This window comes from Haemorhous mexicanus, chromosome 1 (assembly GCF_027477595.1).
Source record: "Haemorhous mexicanus isolate bHaeMex1 chromosome 1, bHaeMex1.pri, whole genome shotgun sequence".
Taxonomy (NCBI): domain Eukaryota; kingdom Metazoa; phylum Chordata; class Aves; order Passeriformes; family Fringillidae; genus Haemorhous; species Haemorhous mexicanus.
The window spans coordinates 145,074,705-145,096,522 of record NC_082341.1 but is presented as its reverse complement, the minus strand read 5'-3'; the positions used below and the strand labels follow the sequence as shown (position 1 = coordinate 145,096,522).

The following is a 21,818-nucleotide window of genomic DNA, read 5'->3' as shown; positions in this document are numbered from 1 at the left end:
TTCTGAAGGCAACATATGTCCTGCATTAGAGGCTGGATGTAGCCTCTGCTGTCTTCCTTGATTACTCCATGTGAGCACCTGTGCTCACCTCCAGCCTCTAAACCAAGTAAAACTTGATGGTTCACTTCAGCTAACAGTCCTCATTGGAATTTTTGACAAAAAGAAAGTCTTGTTTCAAATGTTGAAAGCAGTAATTCCCTCTTTATAGTGCAGTTGCTTGACTAAGAACAAACTATCAATCTATTGACAGAACAACTCTCTCCCCTTCCCATGGGAGACATTTTCTTCTTGAGCTAAGTAGGAGTGGAAAGAAATTACACTGGACAAGCAGCTCTCTGCCAACTCTGTGCATCATGAGAATTCTGACTTCCCTTGGCCTTGCTCTATCCACTGTAGCATAGATAACAGGGTGACCATAATCCCCCCAAAATCCTGCTGACTTTTGCAGTAAGAAATTCCATGGGCAATACTCACCATTGGGCCAGGAGGTCCTTGTGGGCCTGTGGGTCCATCCTTGCCAGGAAAGCCCTATAAAAGATAAATAAATGCAATTTCATCAGCTTTTCATATGTACTTCATGAATCTGTTCTGTTTAATCTAGCAGAATTTTTTACTTTTGTTCTTTGGTTTTGTTTTGCTTTGCTGTTGTGTTATTTGTTTTCTTCCTAAATTAATACCTGTTGGTAGTGGTCTCTTACAAACAAATCTCATTCTTTGCCCTGGGGAGGGTTTATTTCTGAAAAAGAAGCTATAGTGTTACCAAGATTAAAAAAAAGAACCAAACCAGATAGTCACACAGGTTTTCTGAAGAAAAAAAACAGTACAAAATTCCTCCTACTGGCAATTTCCATCTCTGAGTGAATTTCACTTAGAACACTTCTGTAGGGAAATAAACGAGAGGGTTTGCTGTCAAACCTCTCTACCACAGGGTCACATTTCTACATCTGTTCTCACTGGTTGCAGGCATTCAGAGTCCCACTGATGAGGTGCTGAAAGATGGCAACAGAGAGTGGATGTCTGTGCCCAGCAGTGCTGCTCATGGGCTCCAGCCATCACTGAGGTCCTGCTTCGGGAAGCAGCGGGAATGCTCATGTGCTTTCCATTAGGAACGTGCCTCAGAGCTTCCAGAAACAACTGCCAAAAACTAAAGATAACTTGGAAACTGGAAAGTGAGTACATCACAGAAAAAAAGACTGACCAGATGTAGAAGAAAATACACTATTAATAAAGTGTATTATTTGTAAAGTATTCTTTACTTTACAAAAGATAATTTAGTTAATATAAATTAACCAATACGTGCATTTTTTATCCACATGCTATAAAGCTTGGGTTTCTGACCAGCCTGGTGATTAGACAATTCTTTAATTACTACACAGCCTGAACAGGAGATATATTGTTTTACCTCTGGCTCAAGACCAGTTTGAAAGGTGGTTTATGCTGGAAAGTGTTTAGTTTATTGCTGAACTGTTTGAAAATGTTTATGGTGACACACACGGTAAAGAACATTCCAGGCCTCAGTATCTCATGGAGCTTCAGAAGAAAAGTTTACAACTTTTTTGGTTTGTATTTTTTCCCAAATCTTTGTTTCTGACATGGTTTTAGCAATGAATATAACATATACTACTAGTTTCATGCTTTGCACAATTTGGAAAATATTATTAAAATCTGCAATCATATGGCATAAAAATGGCTGGGGAATAATATTATCTGCCATATACCTGGAAAGGTTTTTTAAAAGCTCTAGTGGATGGGTGTTTTGATGATAAAACAAGGCACAAGTCAACTCTCATTATGTTATCTAGTCATCCTTAGACTTGATAAGGAAATACCTTCATATTCCAGATGTGTAGCCGGATGAAGCTGATACCTTCATGTTTCACTTTTCAAAGCAAAGATGTAAAACATCTAATTATTTTTTCTCAGTTCCAAAGCAGGATGAAAACTCATTTGACCCTTTTAAGGGCTTAATTTAACTAGGAGGAGGGAAATACAGTGCTTTCCACAGACTTCTAGGATCTAGTGTGGATTCATACAAGCTTCTAAAGAAAAAGCAAACCGTATGTCTTTCTCTTCTCCCACCCCAGCCAAAGAGTAGAATTAACAGTATGATCAGCAGTACATTTTCTTAGAATATATTTCACAATTTCCTCCTTCTGAGCAGTGCTCTTACTCCTGGCTGCTCAGTAATCACCTCCTGTCTATTCTCCTAGGGTTTATTTCTCTTGGCATTGTGTCTGTATCTCCCACAAAAGATCACCTCCTGCTTCATTTGCTAGATGTGAAAATTGCTATATGTAACTCAAATAGAAGCCTGGTTCAAGAAAGAGTATGGCAATACCTATTCTCTCATGCTGGTAAAAGACTGAAGGTATTTGTTTGTGCTGCTAGCAGCATCTGAAGATGATCCACCTGATGGCCAGAATGGATCTGACACTCATTCTATCTAAACTTTTGAGCTGAGAGCAGAGATTAGTAAGTACCAGGAAATTGGCAGGAAGAGTGGGAATTTATTTCTTCTGGCTCTTTCTCCCATAATTTTTGGTTTGTGTAATGCAGAAGAAAATAGAGCACAGTGAGAATTCACAAAGTTGTATTCTGAGTACTGAAGCCCTGTAGATGCTATTTAATCTCCCATTTATTGAATTCTCCTCTTTGCCTAACCACCTCTAATCCAAGGGGGATGACTGGAGGAATTACATAGCACACTGGAGGAATTACATAGCTCTGTCACATCCAGGATAGAAATGACTCTGCACAAAGCCACTGATTCCCTCCCATGGAACTGCATGTCCAAGAACAGGATAGGACAGATTTTGATGTGTCACCTAGGATGTAGGTCTTAAAATCAAGGTTTATATCATTTTGGAAAGTAAATTTAAACGAAGACATATTTTGTTAATGGCATGAAAAAAAGTTCTAGAGAAAGAATGCAGCTCTGACAGAAATTTTAGAAGAGATTTTATTTGCAAAAATACAAGTGGCATCACTGGTAAAACCTCAAGGGTGCTGAAATCAGTACTGCTGCTGACCTCATCATAAACCCTTGAGCTTTCTGTAGCCTGGAAAATGTTTGAGGCAACTTGTGGAGAGGTGACTTTTCAAGTAGGGCTAGGTACCAGCAAAAACTTGACTGAAGCTACTGAGCCAGGCTTGAAAGACTTTCATGTAGAGCCTTTTAAAAAACCCCTGCAGCCTGGGACACATGACTGCCAATTCAAGATCTGTCTTTCAACATGAAATGCTTGGGACTGTTGGTGGAGAAACATTAAAGAGAACATCTGTTCTGTTTAATAAAACTCCCCTATACGGCTAGCTGCAAATATGGGGCAGCAAGAAAGGACACCAAACAACCACAGCAACAGCCATACAATAAAAATAAGTTGTTTTACATTTATAATATCTTTCCTGAGACTCTGGAAGCGGATGAAAGAGGAGGGGACTGTTCCTCATGGAGTCTGAGATGCAGATTTAAACAGGTTACCAGACAGGTATAAAATATTGTCATGCATATTCTGAATATTTGCTTTATTATCAGAAAAAACTTTTTTTACTCTGATTCAACTTTCCCAAAGTATTGTTATTACATCCCATTCTTCTTCATAGGGAGGATATGCCATTATGAAAATGACCTTTTTATTAATTCACATAACTGACAGGGAAGATGTTCTATTTCTTTCTAAAACCATGAAAAAGTAAATGAGTCAGGGACTAAAAACCAAGTTCAGAAATATAAAAAAGAAATTTTACAGATTAAGTGTTGAATTACAACATTAAGAAAGGAAAATCAAACCCTCTCCTCAACTGATTTCAAAAAGAAAATCAGGAAGTATGAACACTAGAAATCAAAACAAAAAGAAGGGAAAACAAACTGTAAAAGTGAAGTGACTCCAATTATCAGGAACTGAAGGAAAAAGAATCTCCATTCCAGCACTTCATGAGTCACATTATACCCAAAGTTCTCAGAGATCCCTCAAATATCAGCCCTGTGCTTACCACCCACTAAAATCAGTGTGATTTAGCAGCCTGCCTAAGTACTCTACAGCACAAGTACCACTGTTATTAAAATATTTAAAGATCAATAAATACTAAAGAGAAAGGGATAACCAAGCTAAGAAAAATGCAGAAAATCTCAGTTCTAGTAGTATAATACTTGCAAAACAGTTTGGCATCTTGGCCAACAGGAGAAAACCCAACAAAAGGAACATTATACAAAAAGCAATTTACTTCTCAGGAATTTTCCAGTTCCCCTTTGCTGCTGCAGTTATGCCCTTCAGAATTCTCTCTTTTTTAAGTGCTGGGTCTTCAAAGAGACTGCAGTGAAATAATTGGTTTGGACCTTTGCCCATTAAAAGCAATTTCATGTTGTCATAACTTCACAGGAATCAAATGAGTTACAACACCATAAAATCAGTATAGCATAATTATTTGTTGCCATAGAAATAATTACAGCTGGACAGCATTGCATAAGGGTTGCACAGAGACAATACCAGGCTAACAGAACTAATTTTATGTGTTCTGGGCTGTTTATCCAGCTCCCGTGATTAATAGCAGAGAAGAAAGAGGACACACAAACAAAGCATCATTACTGTATCTATAAAAACAGGCAATTTATGTAATTGCCCTACCTTTTTATAGACAACAGTGGGGCATTCTACAGAATAAACACCATATGACTTTTCCAGGCTGTATCAAAAGCCTTTGCTGCACTAATGTTCCTCGGCTTTTCTCTGGAATACCATCTTGGCAACAACCTGGTAACTGCCACATGTGGGAGGACTAGAGCCCTTCTGAACTGCTGGCTGGCATCAAGGCATGGCTGAGGGCATCCTCTGCTAAATATCAAGTCAGCTACAGAATAACACCAAAGCACAGAGCTCTTTTCTCCTTCCACTGCAGGCGCCTCAGCATCCCTCATGATCAGGAATGCAGGGGGAGGAGGCACACAGAGCTCACTTGGACAATGTTTATTTAGCACCATCTCAACTTGTCCAGGACCAAGACCAGGCAGAACATGGCAAAAACCCAAATGTTCATCAGGTTCCAGGTCTCTGTGAGCCTGGAGATGAACAGGTGGCATGAAAGTTAGGCAGTTTAGAGGGAAATATTCCAATGCAGCCAAAAAGAAGACATAAAACCATACAGAACCATAATACATCATGGTATTATAAAGTAGGGGGAAAATGCATTTACTTACATATTTCAATACAATTTAATTGAAAATTAGAAGGCTATTCCTCCAATTAAACTATTCATCTGATGATAACATGGCATAAATCTTTATATTAATAAAATGCCTTTATTTTCTTGATTTTTAGAGGAAAAAAGAAACATTTATCTATTTCCCAAATTCTACAGTAACTTCAGTGGAATTACTTCTAGACATAAAGATATGCCAATGTTTAAATTCATAACAGTGAGTTCAAATACATGTTTTGCTACAGGGTTTGGTTTTTTTATAACAAGGTCAGAAAATCAAAGAATTCCAGATTTCTCTGAAGTTCAAGCTACATTAGCATTTCCAAAAAAAGGATCATGAATATGTAAATCTTGCTCAAATGAAACTGAAAAGTCATATTTCATAATGAACTTCTGCTGTAGACAGAAATGTAGTACTATGCTAACAATAACTTTCCAGAGTCTGACTAATAATGAAACAGAAGTCTCCCCAAGGAGACAAAGAAGAGGACTTACAGGCTTAACTGCACAAATGAAAATGAATTTTCTTTTACTGACTCCTAGACAGACTGTAAGAATCTGCAGTTGTTTCACCAGGAGCAGAATAAGTTTGACTAAATTTTGGTATTATCTTTCATCTTTTCTTCATGTCAACTGTTTCTGCAGGTATCATTCTACATTCAATGTTAAATTTCCTTGTAGTTGTCTCTGTTTCCTTACTTAGCTAGAAAGCAAATTTAGATCATTGCCTTGGATTGCATACTAATTATACACCATTTAACAACCATTTAGTTTTAAATATATAAGCCAAGAGATTAATTGGCAATGCTGAACACGAGTGACATCTACTTCTACCAAATGCACGAAGCACAGGCATTGTGCAGGGGTCCCATTACACATCTCAACCCTCATCAGCAGGCAGAAGGATGTCCACTCTCCTGTGCCTATTGACACAGAGAGATAATCTCCAGAAAGGACTGAGGTGGCATAAATTATAATAAATCAACCATGGTGGGAAACATTTCCATGATGGAATGGGAACAAAACACATGTAAAACGTACTCATTTTAGCTTACCCTTTGACCTTGAGCTCCATCTCTTCCCGGTGAACCTGAGGCTCCTGGGACACCCTAAGCATTATAAAAGGAGAGAAAATGAGGAGATCAAATTAACAGAATCCAACTAAATAATTTTTGAGTGAAACTGTATGACATGTTTTGGAGAAATGGAACTAGGAAGCGCAATAATGGGTGGTGCCAAAGAAGAGATTCAGTAAAGAAGGTATTCCTGTGAAATGAGAGATGGGTAAACACACATCATTAAAATGCAGAGATGTTGAGTCTATATAGACACAATTTCAGCATTAAACAAGAAAGTAACCAGCTCTTCAGGCCCAAGTGAATCAGCGCTGCACACTAGCATACCTTGGATTCCTCATCTTTCTAAACCCCTGCTCAAATTCACCCCAACAGTAATTTCTCAGCAGCTTGTAAAATGTGCCCTAAGCTCACAATGAAGTCAATTCAACATTCAAACTTAGCAAGTGACAGGGTATGCAATAGGGAATACCTGCAGGCCAGGAAAACCAAGATCTCCCTTCTCTCCCTTTTCACCTGGTGGCCCCTGCAAATAAACAATCACACATAGTAAACAAAATACATGGTTTCTTTTCTATTTTTAATAGCTCCCTTCAGCTTCTTAAAAAAAAAAAAAAAAAAAAAAAAGGAAACCATTAAGAAAACAAACTATGTTTCTTTCTGAAAGACAACTCTTATGCAAATATAGAAGTTATAAACATTAAAAAAACCCTTAATTTTAAAAAGTTTCATAAGTAACCTAATAAAACTATAATCATTTTGTTACAAAAAAAAAGGTAGCAATTTTCTTTTTCCCTTTAAAGGAATTGGTTTCACTTCAGGCCTCAGCAGTATCTCCAATAATGGTGAATAAAATGGGTTTTCTGTGGAAACTAGGAATGTTTCTATGGTACATATGCATGAGAAGAACATACTTTTCTAGATAATAAATCAACATTAACTTTTATAAAAAAACAATTTCTCTATGAAATAACTGCTCTTCTAATTGAAGTATTCTTATTATTCTCTATGACAACATAAACAAGAATATACAGCTTTGGTAAACCATTATATTTTTCATTAGTATCATATAGGCTGGAAAAGGATGGAATTTTATTATAATGTAGTAAATCTGGAAAAAAACCTAGCAGAAAGTAATATATGTATTACTAATTTTCTAGGCTTGTCTGTACCCATCTACTGGAGAGCTGTATGAAACAAGATAATTGCTACTGGTTCATTACTCTAACTATGTTTATTTGTGATGAAATGCTGTGACATTTCACAACAGCCTTGCAAATCCAGGCCTAATCACTTCCTCTGATGATAGATTTTATTATGTAATGAAAATTATTGCCTAATTTTGGCAGGGAATATGGTGTTCTTGCTTGGGTACACCTTTCAAGTCAGAACTGATCTGAAATGAGCAGTACAGCCAGAAAAAGAGAAAATATTAACATTTTGGTCTAGTGCCATGTCACAACCCCCACTGCAATTTATTTTCATTTGACTCCAGGCTTGGATGCTAATACCCAAGTCATATTCAACCTGCAATCAAATACTTTCAGATGACCAAAAATTCAGTTCAAAATAAAAAAAACCAGAAATTCTGGCATCGAACCCACATTCACTAGAGGTCAAACCCACATCTGTGATTTCACCTCAAATACTGAAATTCAGATTCTGATCACAACACCAAAAGCTATTTCAGTCTAGTCTAAGCTATTTGCTGTTTAAAAGATCATAGAAAAATGCCTATTGATTTGTTAAGTCTCACTGGAAGCCCTTGAATAGAAAGCCCACTGGGTCCTTGTGGTCCGGGAGGTCCCTGCGGTCCAGGAACACCAATTTCACCTCGAGGTCCATCTGGTCCCTAAAGTAGCACAGGACATAAGTTAAACTCTTATCATATGGACAAAGGCAGCTTCTGTTTAAAGAATTAAATACCAATAGAGTCAAAAACATCTGAAATATGAGTTAAGATGATTGAGCAGTTAGGGTTCAATTTAAAACTGTCTGGTTTCTTTATGAACACTAAAAAAAAAGATTATTTATTCTGTGAAAGCAGCATTCTGAATTTTATATCTGTTATCAAGGAACAAATAGGACAAGTAATTGTTTTGGAAAGAGCCACAGTAAATGCCAGTGACATTTCACTATGCTTTTTCCTCAAAAAAGCCAGGGACAGTCTGGAATTCATTTCAAGGTTTCCATGCAGCAGAGATAAACCAAGAACCCATGCATCTGTCAAATGCAGAGTGCTATAAAAAGTACCTTTGGACCTGGATCGCCACGATGACCTTTGGCACCTCTGACACCTGGACCACCCTGTAAAGCACAAGCACGGGACTCACTGAAAACCAAAACTCTCAAATAGAAATGAAATCCAGAGAAGCCCAAACAGATTCTTCCTCTTCCTGAATCAGCGTTCAAGAATCAGTAAATATCCTGTCGATATCCTTCCACTGGAGTACTTAAACTGGGAACATACTGAAGTGTGGCCATGCACAGGAACAGATTTAAACACAGATGTGACTTCTTAGAGCCAAGAATGCACACTATGTAAGAATCAAAATAACACTGAAAGCTATGATATGGATGGAAATGTGGTCGTGGGTTCCCTTCCAGCTGCTGAAATCTCCTGCACATCTGTCTGTTCTCGCCAAAACCACACTGTTAAAGGCTGAGTTCCCAGAAAGGCCAATGGCATCCTGGCCTGGATCAGATACAATGTGGCCAGCAGGACCACGGCAGTGACCATCCCCCTGTGCTCAGCACTGGTGAGGCCACACCAGTAATCCTGTGTCCAGTTCTGGGCCTCTCACTACAAGAAGGACATTGAGGGGCTGGAGTGTGTCCAGGGAAGGGCAACAGAGCTGGGGAAGGGTCTGGAGCACAAGTCAGATGAGGAGCAGCTGAGGGAGCTGGGGGTGTTAAGCCTGAAGAAAATGAGGCTCAGGAGAGACCTTGTCACTGTCTCCAGCTCCCTGAAAGGAGGCTGCAGCCAGGTGGGGGTCAGGCTCTTCTGGCAGGTAACAGTGACAGGATGAGAGAAAGTGGCTTCAAGTTGAACCGTGGGAGGTTTCCGTTGGATACTATGAAAAATTTCTTCCCAGAAAGGGTTGTCAAGCTTTGGAACAGGCTGCCTAGGGACATGGTGGGGTCACCATCCCCAGAGGTGTTTAAAAAACATGTAGATGTGGCACTTGGGGACGTGGTTTAGTGACAGACTTGGCAGTACTGGGTTAATGGCTGGATTCAATAATCTTGAAGGTCTTTTTCAACATAAACAGTTCTATAATTCTGTGATTCCAATGACTTAGGGATAGTTTTCAGCAAGGACAACTCCAGAGCCAACTAGACCTACACCATGGTTTAATCTGGAGCTATTCTTAGGTTAAATGCTCTTTTGGACATTTTTCTCTTTTTTGCTTTCTTCAGCAATACCTACATCTGCTCATCATTTATTAACCAACTTTTACCTTCTTTTACCTTCTAGAATCATCTGAGACACTGGAGAACCATATATCTGTGGATGGCTGCCATGAATGTGTTTTGCAACAGCATCTACACGTGCTTTCTGTTCTAGGACAGCATAAATAACTTTTTTTTTTCACATAAATTTCCCTCTTCCCCCATCTGAGTGTATTGCCTAATCTCTTGAAATACGAGCTTTACAGGTATTCTGTCTACCACTGTACTCAGAAAGGACCTTGTACAACTAGACACTATAATTGAATAGAACTCTTTAGGAGCTACAATAAGTACTTACAAATATGACAGCAGTTAAATTAAAGTGATAAGAATAGAAAATATGCTTATATGCAGTATCTATGAGAATTTAAGTAGGAGAAATAACAGAAATGTCTGGAAATCCCAGAATACTGTTGCCCTTCAATGAAGGTGTCACGACATGGTCTTCACACGTGTGATCACAGAACACTTATCCACTACCTCTCCTAGCTCCCTCAGGCTTCTCTCTTCCATCCCATTGCTCTATGGCCCCAACTCATTCCACCACGGCCAGCTCTGACCCTAAAATCTCATCCCATGCTCTCCATGGAACCAAGTTCCAATTGCCAGTTGCAAAATTCCAGATACTCAGATTTCTGCATTCCAATCTGCTGTCCTTTCTCCTTCCTCTGCCTTACTCCTGAGATCAAAAAATTCCTCAGCATAGTAACTGCAACTTTTTAACATAAACACAATCACAGTTTTCTCCCATTTTGTTCTCATAAATGGATTGCATTTTTACTAAGAATATATGCTTTAATATATGCCTGATGCTGAGCCATTAAATGATATGCTTTTGGATTCATGCTGAAGTTGATACACTTGTCCTGAACCCAGTAACCTTGCTTGGAAAAAGCAAAATTTCCAGAAGAGCATTTATTCAAGATGAAAACATCAGAAGAGGCCCCCTCATTTTTTTCATAAACTCGTTTTGGTGGTTATGCCCCAGCACTACTAGGCCTGTGTGATTAATTTCTTTTTTTTTTTTTTTTTGTGCTTCTTTTTCTGCCAAAAAGTCATGTTATTCCTTTCCTTATTTTGGATAACTTCTTAGTAGCCAGTAGCCCTTCTCCCAGAAATGGGTCTTAATCTACTGTTATCAAGACACCTCCTCATTTCTTTTTAATAGTCAAAACCCATGAAGCACTGAGAGCTTTTTTTTTTTTGGCAATTAAACTTGTCCAATCCTTCAATAATTTTGTCTCCTTCACCTTCTTCAATTCTGCAGCATTCCTTTGAAATGCAGGCATTAGTTTTACGTGATATCTCATTTTCACTTTGTGCAGGGAACTTCAGACAGCAGGATCAAATTCTGCCAAAAATGAAGCCATGAAAACAGTATCCCATGATGAAAACTGCCAGATAATCTTAACTCTAAACAACACTTTGTCTTACCTGAAGTGATGTATTTTCTAAAAGGTTAAAAATTCTTTCTAGAGTTACTGTCCCAAAAAAATGGAAGCATTTTATTTGGAGTGTTTTTAGCCTACTGTCTGAAACTGGCTGGAGGTAGGATCCTGATCTCTTAAACAGAAGAATCCTTGGCTTGGAGAAAAGTCACGTGACAGTTTAATGACTTGGAGCTCTCCTGACCAGACATAGCACATATGACTTTCTGACTTTTGGTTGGCAGAGATGAACACTGACTTTATTCTTTTTGCTCTGCTTTTTTCATAGGCCTTCAACTTCTTTTTTTTTTTTTTTTTTTTTTTTTTTCTTGCAGAGCTCTACCATATAGCTGTCTGGCAGAAAAAAACATCACTTATAACATGCTGAGTTCCAGAATCACATATTTCCCTGCCTTAGCAGTGATTTTTCTGCTTGATTTTAAGCTTCCTCTTGCCTGGCACCATGCTATTCAAAACATGGTTAATCCTAAATGTAATATATAGAAGTACATTATTTTACTACTGGGTTAAGCCTTAGCAATTCCTGATCCATATATCTTTTGAACTATAGTAAGAGACATCCTTTCAGTCAAATAATTTTCAAACATTTTTCATTTTACTGTGAAATGTGGTCAAACTAATTAATTTAAGTGGCATTTTTATGCGATTTATCCCATTTTCTACAGAACAGAAACTGGATGCTAAAATGTGGGAATTAAAACTTTATAATAACTTATATTCAAATAGGAGAACAGAATAATTTCTCCTTGTTCAAGATGCAGCTCTTAAGTGAATTTCCTCTTGAATTTCTTTACAGCTTTTTGTCCCAGAGCTTGAAGAACAGTTCTTGCAGAAAGACTACCTTTTGAGCTGTCAGGAGGATTAATGTCTGCTAGGACCTACTATCTGAAGGCCTTATGTGCAAGTCAATTTTGTTGTTAAACATGCATCTCATGTAATTTGTGTACTTTAACACTAAAAATATTTTCTGTCACTTTCTTCCCTGGCTCTTTCATTTAAAAACATGCCCTTGGAGCATCCAGGACACAGTATGAGCCAAGATATATGCAGTTCAAACTTTTCACAAGAGAGCTCATCTCAAACTCACTCAGCAAGCAGCCCTAAGATACCAATCATATTTATCTAGTTGTAACAGAAAAAAACCATGACCATTCAATAAATCTCCCAGTCAGGATTCTTGTTAAACAAATCAATAATGGACCATCAAAGGGCCTTTCTAAACTGACAAAAATCAGCCTTGGGATGCAAGATTGAGTTCTCAAAATTTAGTGGGCCCGAATCTCCAATGTTTGGTCTAATTCATTGTCTGAGTTTCCACAAGTCAATAAAGAGAAAGGAGATTTATTCCATCTAAGATACTACACTGACACAGAGGGAAAGTTAAATAATTGTCTTCTACAAGAGACTATCTAGTTCCACTCAAGGAACTTAGACACACACTTACTTAAAAAAAAAAAAATGATTGCCATCAAAATGACACCACTAAGCATATGCAAAACTTGTAACAGTGTACATTTCATCATTCACTGGAAAATTTAAAGAAAATTAAGTTCAACTTTGCACAAAGGCAGATTATTTCATTATTTCTTCCCTTCACAGCTCTTGGATACCTCTCTGCCTTTAAGAACTCTCAGAAGAACCTGTACTTCCAGTTCTACTTTCCAATAAATATTTTACTTAGGTAGAGCTTTTAAGGCAGAAAAGTCTTCTTTCATCACATACTACACAAGTGGCATTGTCATGTTCCATATCTTTAATTGATAAGAATCCAGTAAACTGAGCATTTCAGAAATCTAAACTCCAAGTTATATTTAATACACATCTGCTAGAGTAGACAGAGAGAGGTGATTAAAAATTTGAAAATAAATAGGCAGTACCTATGAGGTATCTAATGCTATGGACAGATAAAAGGGTTCCAGGTCTAAAGGATACCCCACTGCTTCAGCATAATCCTTCTTTACATAATTCATAGCATCTTCATTATTAACTGAATAAAATTTTATCTCCTTACCAGCACTTGAAAGTATAATTTAACCTTATTAATTATACAATGGCAGTATATTCACAGTATAAAATAATAAAGGTGGCCAGTGGACTATTTGGTACAGTTCACTACAAAGCTGAATAAAACTTACCGGTGGTCCAGGAGGTCCAAGGGGACCCTTATTGGCTTCTGAACAGGAACAAGCATGAGGAAGGGCAGGGCAATTTTCCTCATCTCTCTATGAAAAGGTTAAGACAGGAGAAGAATGATGTGCAGAACTTCAAATGCTAAGTATTTTATCAATCTAAGACATAGTATTTAGTACAGTCTAAGACAGTACTCAAAAGAACCCATTTTAGAAAAACACATCTAATTGACTTTCAATAGGACAAGTAATCCAAGAAGAGATGGGCTTTTTTGGAAACTTTTAAGTATCCATTTCCAATAAAACATTTGTCTCAACAAAGTAGAAAATAAAAGGTAAATTTTACAGCTATTCAAAGAGGTTTCTTACCAAGCCAGGAAGTTCACAGCATTTGTCTCGATTGGCCCATGAGGTAGCACAAATAATGTCAAACATCTGTAACTGCAGCTGTTTCAAAACAAGGGTGATGTACAATATGACTGTTAGATGTAATATCAGTGCAAAATGGAGCCATCAGCAAGCAAAGCCAACTTGATTCAAGCACTCAGGTTAGACAAAGGCTTTTGACTTTGAGCAAGCAAGCCACAAATACCACACTTAAATGGTAAATCCACCATGCTTCGACCAAATGTGTGTCCAACCAACTCATCTGAACTATCAGACATTACATGAATTGAACAAAGCTGGTCAAGGTTAAATGCTGCATACATTTGTTGAATTTTCCCCCACTCCTTGCTTAAATTCCTCATTTGGGCCAGTGGTGTCTTCCAGTAACTTTTTATAGCAAAAAAGACATCAAGAGTCAGGCGAAAGAGTTTAGCTTCTCTGAGTAACTCCTCTTAACCCTCTGATTCTGCTCTTCAGATTTTATCTGGGACAAGGTCTTCTGAAGACTATTAGTTACACTGGAGCTGAGCCACAAAAAATATTTCTCTTTTTTTCCAGTTTAATTTTACTTCAGAATATGTCCTCTCTTATCCATGTTATCCCCAGGCAATGATAGCTTAAGAATGAGGGAAAGTTTGTTCACCACGTGACAATATTGGGCAAAAAAGAAAATTCCCATCACAGGTCTGGGAACATGGTTTGGACAAGAATTTAATCTACAAGAACACACACATATGCTAAAAATAGTGGCTGCTTGATACTCAGAAACAATACACTAAATAGGAGTCAATGGTAAAACCAATTATGTCCTTTACAGCCCTCACTGAACAAAGGGGTCTACAGAGACGAAGCTTTCTTCTGTTACTATTTCTATTCTTTTTCCATGCCTTGTTTATGTGCATACTGAATGGGGAATGGTATGGAACAGAACATCCCACTAAATTAACCCCACATGTTAAAAAATTCAAGGAACTGCTAGAGACAGAATGCTGGGTTTGTTCCCATTATTTTCAGTAGCATTATTTTAAGATCAGAACAGAGAATGAATTTTAAAATTTTCTTATAACTGCATTGCTTCTAAAGCTGTTAAAATTAACTACATATGTGCACCTTTGGTTTTGCCTCATTTTTTTCCTTATAAAAGTCAAATATTCTATTTTAAATAGAGACATACTTTCATATAAATAGACATTCTCCTCACCTGCCAGCAGATTAGCTGGTTTGTGGATTTGCTGTACTACAGATGCAGACACAATGAGCTGGCACCATGCAAAACACCTCAGACAGCTGAAGTGCAGCATGAGGGCAGCATCTGGACTCTCAGTTTGGCTCCGTGGAGACCCACCCAGAGTCCAGCAACTGTGTCCATGTCTGTGTCAAATGGAAGCTGGCTGCACAGGGAGCCACTTAGTCTCCCTGTTTGCTGCACATCCCACAGCTCCTAACTCCAGGAGGCCTCACTAGTGCAGCAGCAGACCAAAGTGCAGGCACACACTGCTCTGGGACACAGAATACCTGGGCATTTGCATGATATTGCTCTTAAGCAAATCTGACATCCCAGAAATGGGGTGCAGCAACACCAGAACTGCTTCTGTAGAGAGCACCTTAGGTTCAGAAGTTAAGTTGTATTGCCATTTTGTTCCACCACCCAGTCCATCCCAAGCTATTCTGTTATCCTGATCAATGGTAGGCCAAAATTTATACATAGGTGTGTACATGTATTCATTTTGTCTGGACTAGGCAATCTGGCCATCCATAGGAATAAAGTATTTCAGTGTAAATTAAAGAGCAAACAGACATTTTCTGAAATGCTGTATTCACCAACCAAATGTTGGATGACTCAGTAACCTTTTTTAAAAACATTATGTGGGTTGCTCTGACTCAAGCTAAAACCCAAAACAAAGCTTTCTTTGCTGTTCCTAAACATTTATTCATAAGTCTACGCATTCATAGTGATTTTGCTTTCTAAATATCCAGCCCCACAAGCAGAATCAGAAAGGTGGAAAAATCCTCATCTAACCAGGCTACAGTTCTGCAAATGGTTCTCAACAGACCACCTTAGACAATACTATTAATAGTACATATACATGCAAGCAAACAAGGTTCAAAGAGGAGGAAACATCAATAAAGAGAAGGTCTGTCAATTGTAGGTAATGTTTTAAATCTGGACTTTTCATTAAATCCCACTGAAGGAATAGAAAACATCACTTGCTGCAGCTCCCAGTCAGGTTTCATTGCTCTGGCTACAATACAATCCTGAGATGACTCATTCAGGAGTGTTAAAAGGGTTTGGCACCTTGAGACTAATCCCCTTTTTGATCAATCTGTCTCTCTCTCTATCTACCTATCTCTCTCTGCCTGTTCATTTCACCATTGCACATTGTATATCTTGATGGGGAAGAAAACTCCTGTACAATTATATTTCCTCAAAATTGAAATGTCTAGCCAAACACAAATGACTGCTCTGTATTGATTTATTTTAAAAATACACTAAAAACATTCCAAGAATGTTAAACTGCTCCATGTGAATATAATTAGAACAAAACATCCACAATTTTGTTCCAAAGTAACTGCCTGCTTACTTTTATTTTATGTAATAAGCATCTCTAAAACTGAGATCTACTAATCTAGTAGCTGTTCTGAGAACCTCTATCCTGCCTCCTACTAGATTCCTTTGATGTCCTCCAAATTTTGGAGTAGGAAACCAACTCATCTGTGTCTTAAATATGACTATTTAAAGAAGTACTGTCAATAGAAATAAACTGTGCAGAATGGAGACTTCAGAGGATGGTATTTGGGTGCTTTCATGATTTTGTTTCTAATTTGGTATATATGGTAATACTAGAAGACAGCTTAACCCTACTAAAGAATTTTCACCTTCATCTACACATTTCTATCTTACATCAGCTTTACAGTTCATTTGAACAAAATCAAATTTTTCAGTGAGTGGGCAGTCTGAATTTTTTTTTTATAGATTCCTAGGTTCTAACAAAAGACACATTTCTTTCCACTTCTTTACAAAGGCTTCTCTAATTCCAAGTTTTTCTAAGTCTGCCTTTTTCTGTTTCTATTGGAATGTGACTACAAAGGTTTCTCTGTGTAATTGTCTTTCCAGACTTCATATAATTATTATCCATCAATTGGGCCCTAAAAGCTCTTTCTTTTCATACAGGGACATGTTCTGAGGGCTTATTTTTTACCAAACAAGAGTATTTTCATATATTAACAAAAAAATACATATTTGAAACCTCATTCCTATTCAAGTCAATCCTTGGTTCAAGGTTCACATTCTCTGCTAAACTCATTCTAGTGTCAAGAAAGTTCAAGGAAAATTAGCAAACACTGCTATGCACAAAAAAAGTCAAAACTCCCCAAACAAAACAAAACAAAACAAAACTGAAAGACGTGCATTGGTTGTCAAGCAGAAAGAATAATCAATTACTGCTTCTAGAAGAATCATTTCAGAGGAATGAATGAGCACTTAAACTGGGGGAGAGGGGAGACCTCTCACACTTAAAATATCTTATATTATTAAAGAGTTAGGTATACTAAGACGGGAGCTTTTGGGGACAGCCTGTGCCAAACCAGTTCGATTTTTTAGTGAACAGACAGTGAATTAAGGGGCAGACAAAGAATCAGAAGGAATAACAGACATGGGGAATAGTTACCAAAAAAATTTAAAAACCAAAGTTTAAATAATTCCAGGCAAAGGTGTTATCCATCATATTACTCTATGTAATTATTTTTGGAACACAAATATTATCTGAATGTATTGACTGTGTTTACATATGCTTTTGAGAATAAAATTTCCACAATAATGATTTTATTATTTCATTTATTAAAATAGTAAAAAATAGATTTTGCCCAAGTTGACAACTACTACAGGTTTTTGCAGAATTTCTGAAATGCTGGGTCTTTACTATTTAAAATACGAATTCACTTGGCTTCAAGTTAAAACTAGCTGCAAAATTCCCAAACATTTTATTTTGTTTAGGATATTTTAAGTGTTAGAAAGACTTGTTCCTGTTCCACTCACCGGTGCAGAATTGTCTCTTGGTCCCCTGGATCTCACCATCCTCCCCAGCACTTCTATGCCATCAGAACTAATATTCCCTGCTGCATTAATGGTCTTCTCACCCACTTCCTTGCAGTCAATAATTATCTTGGCCGTGGTCTTGCTGATAACAACATGCAACTGAGCAAAAGAGAAGATGCTTTAACACACAAAGGAGCATAAGAGATAAATGTGTTCTTTCCCTGGAAAAAGGGGGGCATTTTTTGACATGAGCTCCTAACTCCATGTTTGCTAATGAAACTCAAAGAACACTCCAAAGCAAATAACCTAGATAACCTCTAGAGGTCCCTTCCAACCTGAATTATTCTATGATTGTAAACTGTTGAATGAATTTGGTTTATTTTTCTCCTTCTGGAACATCTGCAAAGAAATTGGCAACTTACATAATTTATTCAATAAATAAATAATTTGTCCCAACAGAAGATCCACACAATGTTCATATACCACTCAGATCCCAAAGAACCTTGGATTTAGGTGGTCATTCCTTGTATAGAGCATTGGATTTCACCATTACAGCCATTATAGCCAGCCACATGAAGAAGACAAAACTAAGCAGTAAAATTTAGTGTGTAAATTATAGATTGACAGCAAAAGCTGCTATAGTGAAGTTTTTACACTGAAAAAATCAAATCACATCAAATGCAGTACAGAAAGCAGAGTACAACAACCAAATTCTTTCCTTCTGCCTTGATCACACTCTGTGGTCTTTCACTGATGCAGCAGAGACACTCCCAGTAGGGAGGACTAACTACAACTGTCCTGTCAAGAGCAAACTCTCAGGATTTTTGATTGTTTGCTTTGTTAAGGAGAGATCCAAACATCAGGAAAAATGTCAATGACAAAATTACCCTCTACAAAAAATAGGTGCTACAATCCCAGCACTGCTTCACCTGCTTTCAGAAAGAATGTCAAAAGTTCTCAAATAACAAAAGAAAGTTCAACATGGCATAGCTCTTAAAAAATATATTTTAAGATTACAGCTGATGAAAAAATTATTTTATTTCCTGGAAATTTTATTCTGAATTACACTACCAATCCAAATCTTAAAAGGAAAAGCTGATTCCTTTCTAAATTACTTTTCAAGATTTGTATTTTTAAATGAACTCTAAAACAAAGGCAAAAAGTATGAGATGAAAATTTAACACATCAGCTTTGTGGTAAAAAATATGATTTGATTAATGTTAATCTAATACTGCAAAGAGACATATGACATTAAGGTAGGTGATGCAAAAATACACTTTGATCTCATGATTGATCTCATGAAACATGAGTAATTGATCTGATGAAACATGATTTTGAAACACGAAATACTCACAAGTTTTTATTCAGAGTACTTTTTTCCCCTATTATCATTACTAACCTTATGAAAACTCCCATAAAATATCTTCCTTATTTCAGGACCTTCAAAAGTTACAGTTTGAAAATCTCCTTTGTAGTCATAGTTAAAGAAAGTCAGAGTTTTTCCACCATCTGTGTGAGATCAAAATTAAGGGCTCTGTGTTAAAGAAAAGTCCTGATACAATATTTGAAAGAGTCAATTTGCATTTTACAAAGCAGACCAAAGATGACAGCTCAAATGTCAGTAAAACACATTCCTAACCACACACTGACCTGCAAGTAACAAGTTACATCAGAGAAGTGCTCTTTCCTGGTTTGACAGGAAGGACAGATCAGCAGTTCTGAGTCTACCTCACCCTTGTTTACCTGGTTCACTCTCTCTTTCATTCTCTGAGTTGGACATAAAAAACCCTTCCTCAAGCTGGCTGAAAACCTAATTCCCACCAATTTCAAGGTGACAAACTGGCAGCTATCAAGAACAGGTATCACAGTTGCTTCATCTTCTCAACAGCAAAACCTTGTAAATTATAATCCCTGTTTCACAATTGTGAAAGTAAACAAAAAGTAAAAAGTAAAGAAATGAAGAGCCACCAAGAGTTCATGTCTGTGGTCCTAACTCTGCTTTTCACCAGACTGCATTTCCTCTACATCTGCTCCCAGTAGCACTGGCTTATATCAAGACAGATTTGATAAGAATCAGATTCAAAGCACTGAAAATCTTAAAAGCAGATGAGTACCTCACATCAAATTGCATCTAGTATAAATCCCTGGAATCCAGTTTAAAGCAGTTACCTCAAAATTTCACTCTAACTCCAAATTAAATTCAGTTAAATGGAATCTAAAAACCATACATTAGAGATTACTCCCTGCCAGATTCAGGTGGTTCTTCTGGTAGCAGACTGAAACACTGGCAATAATTAAACTAGACAGAGAATTAATCATTTGTGCAGTTAAGATCAGTGATAAAGCACAAAACACATACTATCTAAAATAACTCCAACCAGTGGTTCATACGCTTCGTTTAAAATCTCCCAGAGAGCGAACGGCTCCTGCGGTGTGTCCGGCAGTACCCGAAAGAGAAACGTGATGGTGTAATCAGAAGGGAGACCTTCAGGATGCAAATACCTGTGAGAGAAATAATGCCTTTGAAACTGAAACAACACTAAACCTGGTGAATTACTCATCAAAATTTCGCCGGACATGCTTTCTGTTACTCTGTATATTCCTTTATAAATCAAAACTGAGAAGCGATAGAAGTGTCTATAAAATCTACTCAACTTGATAACTCTGAAAGAATGCTTATGAAGAAAGTAGAAGTTTTTGTCTCCCTTGAAATTTACAAAATTGACCTTAAAATTTAACTCTTTTTTTATTATTTGAAGATCAAATCAGAGGTCAGGAAGTGAAGCTGAAATTGATTTAATTGATATTTAAAGCTTTTAAAAAACAATAGCCACTCTCAAGACCTTTGAAATTGTCTGATTTAGGAGACAATGGATATTGCTTGGAAGAAGTCTCAATAGACATTTCCTTTGTCATTAAGCCATTATAAATGGATTAAAATTAGGAGTGACAAGACTGTTATAGGAAGTTTGATAAAATATAGAGAATGGAGTTTATAGATTTAAAAGCCAATACAAAAGAAAGTGAAGTCAGAACAGATCACATACTGAAATACAATCTGGTTTCCTAGAATTTATGTAGAAGAGAGAGGAAGTTTATGATATAAAAGTACTTTATGTCATTTCCAAAAATTCATTATTTCTTACTTCAAGTTGAATTTAATGTTTTGTTGTTAAATCCCAAAGTGAAACTTTTGGATAAGTGTCTGAGACAACTGAATGTTAAATGTTAATTAGTCTGATTCCTTAAAATGATAGTAAGGGGATCTGAAAGAAGTCTCAAGAGTTATTCAAACAATTTCTTTGCCCCAAATATGATCCATTCCTTTTTAAGTGTTTCTGGCACATAGTATGAATCATGCTGAAAAGAGATTTAACATGATATATCATCAATATATTCTGCACGGTGTCAGTAAATGATCAGATGTGATGTTACACTGCCCATTTCCCACAGAGAAAGAGGGGGAACTCAACAGATAAAAGAAAAAAGCCTTTACAATGTGTCCATTGTACAAGAATAAAAGACAGTTCAATAAGTAGGGTGGGTTAAACACAAGTTTGGGGGATACAGAACTCAAAAAGGAGAATGAAATTAATGGCATTCAGTGCACAGATGAAGTGACAAAGCCAAGTGGTATTTTTTAGACATACCTGAGGATCATCAAGAGAAAGGTGTTCTCTGAACCATGAAAAGGAGTGAAAGTCTAATGAAGCAGTAAGACTGGGCTGGGGGGGCAGCTAGAGAATAGCATATAAAGGCAGCAGATCAAATTAGAAAGAAGCAGAAAGGGAAAAAAGTGAGAAATGTTAATCCCTAGGCATTTCAGTCCATCAAGGCCCAGGAGGAAACAAAACAAGGAGAACATGAAACAGCACCAAGAAGTACAGCTCCAACTGGGACATAACAGGACAATCACACACTCTGATGATACCTAATATATTCTCAATGGTTTTCTTTCTTATTTATCTTAGGTAAAGAATATTTTTCATTCACCATCCCACGTGTAATCCATCAGAACCACTGCTTCTCTCTGGTGCCACTTAAAATGCAGTGGGAGTCTGGACTGAGAGGAGCCCAGCACAATACAGACACT

At 37.2% G+C, this 21,818-nt stretch overlaps 1 protein-coding gene across 5 annotated transcripts in view; it reads right to left on the bottom strand.

The window, feature by feature from the left end:
- Positions 1 to 21,818, bottom strand: part of COL14A1 (collagen type XIV alpha 1 chain) — a 115,612-nt gene that overhangs the window by 14,338 nt on the left and 79,456 nt on the right. For all 5 annotated transcript variants that reach the window (XR_009489189.1, XM_059866049.1, XM_059866058.1 and 2 more), the window contains exons 32-41: positions 20,085 to 20,227; positions 19,125 to 19,234; positions 17,726 to 17,884; positions 13,672 to 13,749; positions 13,309 to 13,395; positions 8,526 to 8,579; positions 8,029 to 8,124; positions 6,745 to 6,798; positions 6,252 to 6,305; positions 475 to 528 (exon numbers count right to left, since the gene is read on the bottom strand). Coding sequence is in view for 4 of the 5 variants with exons in the window: in XM_059866049.1 (XP_059722032.1) it covers positions 475 to 528; positions 6,252 to 6,305; positions 6,745 to 6,798; positions 8,029 to 8,124; positions 8,526 to 8,579; positions 13,309 to 13,395; positions 13,672 to 13,749; positions 17,726 to 17,884; positions 19,125 to 19,234; positions 20,085 to 20,227 (889 nt within the window). In the remaining variant the exon portion in view is untranslated. The remainder of the gene's footprint in view (positions 1 to 474; positions 529 to 6,251; positions 6,306 to 6,744; positions 6,799 to 8,028; positions 8,125 to 8,525; positions 8,580 to 13,308; positions 13,396 to 13,671; positions 13,750 to 17,725; positions 17,885 to 19,124; positions 19,235 to 20,084; positions 20,228 to 21,818) is intronic.